The sequence below is a fragment of the Cyprinus carpio genome, chromosome A12 (assembly GCF_018340385.1).
Source record: "Cyprinus carpio isolate SPL01 chromosome A12, ASM1834038v1, whole genome shotgun sequence".
Taxonomy (NCBI): domain Eukaryota; kingdom Metazoa; phylum Chordata; class Actinopteri; order Cypriniformes; family Cyprinidae; genus Cyprinus; species Cyprinus carpio.
In genome coordinates this window covers 15,278,463-15,285,071 of record NC_056583.1, presented here as the reverse complement: position 1 = coordinate 15,285,071, position 6,609 = coordinate 15,278,463, and the positions used below count along the sequence as shown (strand labels likewise).

General features: G+C 36.2%; 1 protein-coding gene across 1 annotated transcript in view; it reads right to left on the bottom strand.

The window, feature by feature from the left end:
* Positions 1-1,168: 1,168 nt before the first annotated feature.
* LOC109077178 (TANK-binding kinase 1-binding protein 1-like) overlaps positions 1,169-6,609 on the bottom strand; it is a 47,780-nt gene continuing 42,339 nt past the window's right edge. Inside the window, exons 9-10 of the mRNA XM_042767783.1 lie at positions 4,975-5,765; positions 1,169-3,492 (exon numbers count right to left, since the gene is read on the bottom strand). Of these exons, the coding sequence (XP_042623717.1) occupies positions 3,361-3,492; positions 4,975-5,765 (923 nt within the window). The 3' untranslated portion in view covers positions 1,169-3,360. The remainder of the gene's footprint in view (positions 3,493-4,974; positions 5,766-6,609) is intronic.

Sequence of the window (6,609 nt, the reverse complement as noted above, 5' to 3'; positions counted from 1 at the left end):
ACCGCAGCAACATATAAATATTTGTGTTAACCACTAATGGTGAACCCTTATCATGGTCCATCAAGTTCTATTTTATTTTCCCATGAACGTCAGACAAAAGGTGAAAAACATCTATGAACAATTTATTTTTGGAAATTATTAGCCAATATATTTCATTCACTGTTCTCAACAGTTAAATATTGTAGATTTAGGCATAAATATTGGCAAAAAAAAAAAAAAAAAAAAAAAACCTTTTTAGGCCAATCTTATTAACTTCCCCAAAGCAATGAAAAAAATACTTAATGCTTGTAATGAATTATAATTCATAAATTCTAATTAATTATAATTCATAAATCCACTTGGCTTTGATTTCCCTTTGTGCTTTAGTTTTAATTAACACCCCTAAAACCTATGACCCATATCTGCTGACATATTTGAGGTGGAGGCATTTGCCTATGTGATGTGTTTTTGTGTGACTCTGTCAAGAAAGAAAAGAAAAGAGAGAAAGACAGAGTACTGAGCTCTTCACGGAGAGCATGTGGTTTTGAGCGGATGGGCGGGCCATCCTGTGAACTTGAAAAAAGTGTTTCTCTCACTGAAAGTGTACGCATGTGGCAGAGCAATGACACAAAGGGTCGGAAGTGGGGTGGGGGAATTAGAGGAAAGCAGATGATAGTTTTAAAACAGCACTTTGACAAAACCATCTGTATTGTTGCTATCAGTTCAGTGAATATAAACAGTATGGTGGATTTTGAAAAAAAAAAGCAAAAAAAAAAAGAGAGACATCTTTCTTTCTAAGATATATATTACAAGAGATCAAATCCTTCCCCCACCCCCCAAAAATAAATACTGTAAATAAATAAATAATCCATGCAGATTATACTGTTCTATAAATTATCAGTTCACTTTGATCCTATTTAACTCTTGTGCTGTGCTAAAACTCTTTTACCCAATTTGGTATTTCTTGTCAAAAATGATCGACCATTGTTGTAAATCTCTCATTATGCTATATTATTCTTGAATTCAATCTTGGATTTTTTTAAAAAATTTATTTAGCATGTTTTGCATTTCTTCTTGGAGATGATTGATCATACAAAAAACAAAAACAAACAAACAAACAAACAAACAAAAAACATTATTTGTGGATAATTTTAGCCATATTCTCCAAATGAGACACATAGACTCCAAATCAGTGCATGTTCCAGTTTATTTCATAATATTTACAGAATATTTTTTGACACAATATGCATTCATTTTCACGTCTTTTTTCCTTTTTTCTCTTTCTTTCTTTAGAGTACCTTGTTGGTATGACAAAATATTTCTACCCCATTAGTGTCCTCTTAGATCTTCAATAGATTTGGCGAGTTCTCACAATGTCCCAGTGGAAGTTAATTGTGTATGGTCAAGGAGCCATATTCACAAAGTTTTATCCCCTGAGCTATTAAAGAATATCACAAAGAAACCACACACCAAACTACACGGCAAAAGAGAGATCATTCACTTGTCTTAGAGCATCCAGAAAAGCATTCAGTTTGCTAATTTGCCTTTGCAGAAATAATAATAAAAAGGAGCAAGGTAACAACAATAGCTCTTTAAATAACTCCTGAGCGAATCTTTGTGAATAGTGGCTGAAGTTTTACTTTGCTTCTACTCTGCATGTTCATGGACAAGTGTGCAAAACAAGTTATATATATTTATATATGTGGGTGATTATGCAGAAATGGATTGTCTTTACACTTAAGCTGCATCTGTCCACGTCTGCACACTATTCATTAAAAAAAAAAAAAAAAAAATCCACGTGTTTCAGTTGCACCATATTTATGGGTCATATTCTTAAATAGTACTTGGTCATCATGTGAAAAGAAATTAAAAATAAAGCAGACTATGTCTTTGGTTGTATTGATGGCATTTCAGTTTATCTGCACTTGTTTTTTTTAGTATTTCATGTATGTTGAATGGTGACATCATAGACGATTCATATAGTTACAACATCTGGAATAGTATTTTCCAGAATATTACCATATAAAATTGGATGACCAATTGAATTAAACCTCCAACCAGTTATTTGATAGACAGTGGACAGCTTCTTATTTTGCACTCCACTATATCTGGCTTCGTAATTTTTGCACATGTGCACCAGTGATGACTTCTTTGTGCTACTTTCCCATTTTAGTTCCTCTGTATTTGGGTCAGTAGCAGATCCAGTGCCCTCATTTTCACAAAGTCTGCAGAATCAGGGAAAATACAAAGAAGACTTTAACATATAATATAAGGTACACCTGGAAGAATAGGGAATAGAAATATGATTAAACACTTCGCTAATTAAACACTCAACTGGGTGCTGTGATCATTTAGATCACAGCAATACAAAACTTGAATTAGCAGTTCCAGTAGTTTTCTTTTAATCTTCAGCAATCCATTTGCTCTTATCCAAGCTTGAAAAGTGCACATTTATATTATATATAGCTGAATTTACAGGTTAATAGATATAATTGGCTTTAAATACAGGTATACATTTACAGTACATAAAAAAAAAGTTTGAACTGATAAAACAGATTGCACTCTGTGGTGTGATCAGAAGAACAAATATATTTTGTTAAAGCAATTTTTCTTAAGTAATTACATAAAAAATGATCAAAACCATCCACTGTCTTAATGTACTATGGAAATCACAGTAATACTGTCTTGAGAAACAACAGTTACTGGTGTTTTGTCCGTGGTTGGCTAAAACTGTGTGCACAGAGCTGCAATCATTATGTATATTATGAGAGGAAATTCTTTAAGAATATTTTTAAGAAAAAATTTTTGTACAACCAAATGCCCCGGAAGACAAACAAAATAGATGTGATTGTGAATTTACAGATAATTACAAATAATCCAGTTGTGTTAAAGGGACGTCCTGCCAAACTAAGATATATTTAAGGGTAAGACCCTGGAGTATTAGAAAATAAATTATATTTATAAGGTTTTACTTTTTGCCTCAGTGTTAGTAATATTGATAAAGGTAAACTGGATATTAAGTGTTTATATAAAGTGCTGAAATTGCAACCATTTTCCATATGACTAATATGACCACACTGAAGTGTAAATAATGCAAATCATGGGAACTGTAGTTAAAAGCTGAAATGAGAGCCTTAATATTGCAATATCATCAGTCAGTTTGGTTTAGTGTTTAATTGCAGTATTTAAAAAAGAAAGTTAACATTTTTCAAGAATTTTGTGTTGTAAAGCAGCAAGATATATAGATATATGAGCCGACTTGTGAGAATGGCCACAGGTGCATCGCCTACATTCTGTCTGAAGGCACCCAGCTAAAAATACCGGGAGCAAAGAGTGAATGTAACTGTGGAACAACAGAAGGTCATGGAGATGCTGTGGGTGTCAGATCTTGCTGTTCTCCAGGTGTGAGTCAATGTGCTTGATCAAGGCATCATCGGGGTAACCAACAGGGAAGATTAGCTGGCACAGCGGACAGCTCCTGACGTCACCCTCCTCCTCTGTCTCCATCCACAGCTGTAAAGGACACCGTAATATGTTTGAAAGCCGTAATGTTTAAAATCCACATTTTAAAATCAAACAGATACAATAAAGGTGAAATGTGTATTTTATTGAATTTGAACTATCTTCTCCTTCTTCAGCTTGTTTGGCACAGACAGCTACAGTATACGTAAGCCATTTGATTATGATTTTCTCTGTAAACACTGTGTCTCCATGGTGCTTTCAAAATATTTCTGCGTTGGTTTGAGCAGCCAGACACAGCAACGGTGGCTCAATCAATGGAGTGAGTTTGGGGGCGGGTTATCTGTTTGTACAGCCAATAACAGACACCCCCAGTTGTGCATTAGGAATATCCCTTTCAAGTCATAAGTTCTCATTTATATTGTATTTATTTGGCCAAACCCTAGAGGAAGTTGAATTGGGATTACAGGAATTTTTAAAAAAATGTAATGAGTAATGGTATTCTAGGAAATTAATTGTTATTCCACACTGCTCTACAAATTTTATATACAAAAGTAATTAGGAAACAAATTTAGATTACATTTCAAAATTTAAGGCATTTTGTCAAGTCACCATTTAAAGTTTGATTTAGCAAACCTTTCTTTTTTTTTTTTGTTAAAAATATTCTCAATTTTATTCTGAATGTTGCACAAGTTTGAGGAATCCAGTCTGAAAAAAATAATAATTTGTAATTCTGTTGGGTGACACAAATGGTGTAGAAATTTTCACCTCTGTTATATTCTCAAAATAGGTTTACTGGAAAAATGTGCCTCTACCTACATTTTTGCAAAACTCCAATAACATATCTATTTATTCAAACACCAACAACTTTTATTCCTTTTCACACAGATTATGATTACAGGAAGAGATAATCTATTAATACATTTTGTTCTATGCCAAATTGCGTTCTATGCACAATACTACATTATGTCCTCAAAACAATAATACATGATTTGTAAACTGATATATTTTGACATTTGCATCACATAACCACACTCTAAGAAAAAAAAGGTACAAAAGCTGTCACTGGGGCGGTACCTTTTCGAAAGGTACACTTTTGTACCTTTTAGGTACTAATATGTACACTTTAGGTACTAATATGTACCTTCAAGGGACCAAAATTTACTCTTTAGGTACAAAGTTGTGCCTTTTGAAAAGGTACCACCCCAGTGACAACTTTTGTACCTTTTTTTCTGAAAGTGCATATCCATATAGGTGGATTTTCTGATGTAGTAAACTTGCTCGGTAGCTCACCTGATACAAGGATTGCATTTACAATATGGCATACTTGGGCTACAAGTCAGATGTGTGTTCATCTGTTATGGATAAAACTGAACTTTCTTTTAGTGCCACTCATTATACATTTTGCCTCAAAAGAGTCACAAAATGAGCAAGAAGCAATGTAACATAATTTTGCAGAAATGTCACCACAGGCACAACTTTTTCCAATGAGCCTAGGTAGGTTAATCTGGCCACTGAATGTGATTTGCTACTTACATTGATGGATGGCCAAGACTGGGCGTGCTCTGCGTGCAGGTATCCAGGTGGGTGACAGCTTAGGGTGTTGGGACGGGAAGGAATGGGGAAAGCAGAACAAGAGGCGGGGCCTCTAGAGCTTGATGAGGGACTCGACACCCCCAGTGTTCGTGGAGGACTGATGGGATGAGGGCAGGACCACTCCTCCTCATCCTCTGAGGACTGTGGAGGCTGTGGGGATGGATGCAGAGGTGCTGGGCTGGGCTGAGGCTCAAAATGCAAGTGGGACACATCCGAGTGGTGGAAAGACAGCTCCCTGGTCAGCCGAGGTGATTCAGCCAATCCCCCATCACCTCCAACCCCAGACTGAGAGCTCTGTCTTTGAACTAACATGTGCTGGCTTCCTCCATGTTGCTGTTGTTGTTGCTGCTGTTGCTGTTGCTGCTGCTGCTTATGGTAGCTATCGACATATGGTCGAGGTTTTGGCAAAGTGGACACCGGGTCCAGAGTGAACCGCGGGGGCCGTTGATAAGCCGACGGATCGGCTACTTCAGAGTAACTGCGTCTTCCTTGGAAACTTGCCCTCAAGTGGTGGGAAGTGGGCCTGCAGGAATAGGATGCAGGGCCGTCGCTGAGCTCAGGCAGAGGTGAGCGGCGGTGCATGTCTGGAGAGAGACGCTGCAGAACAGGCGAGCGGCGCTGGGGAACAGGAGAATGACGCTGCTGAATGGGGGAATGCCGCTGTTGGATTGGGGAATGTCGCTGTGGAACAGGAGAATGCCTCTGGTGAGGGACAGGAGAGTGGCGCTGAACTAGAAAATAAACACAGGACATAAAAAAAGGGAAAAACGTTCTGCAGAATGAATATAAGACACAAGACATGTTTAAACAAACTCACTGATTAAATGCTTGAGATCAGTGTAAATCTTGTCAACAAAATTACTTATGAAATTGCTCTAAAGTCAGCCTCATATATTGTATATATAAGTCATATAAGTAATTTATTTAATCAAAATATAACTACTGGTCAGATGACAGACTTCTCTCTGGTGATGTTTGCTGGACTTTCCCCTCATTTAGTCCGCTTAAACTCTGCCTCTGCAATCTCACATTCATCTGCCTCCATTTTTGCCTCCTCCACATCTCAAAATCCAATCAGCAACCGATACATAAAACCAAGTTCCCATCCTACTTTTTTCTTTATAAGTAATCTGTTAGACTTGGATGTATGTCACAACAAAAATCTGATGCTACATCCGTTTTATCGCTATAAAGCCCTGTTTTAATGAAGCCCGAATTTATTCCCACAACTTTTTAATTCATTTCCTCATTTTATTTAAATCTTTTTCCTCATTAAAAAAAAAAAAAAAAAAAAAAAAAACGTGGCTATGTGTAATTTGTTCCCTCATTTGAATTCGATCAAAAATAAATTAGTATAATGTGGCCATCGTTTACCAAAATGAAGGAGCAAATTCTAATTTGTGGCCTCAAAAAATATATATTCGGTAACACTTTACAATAAGGTTCCATTAGTTAATGTTAGTTAGTTAATGCATTAACTAACATGAACAAACCATGAACAGTACATTTATTACAATATTTGTTCATCTTTGTTAATGTTAGTTAATGGAAATACAGTCATTCACTGTTAGTTCA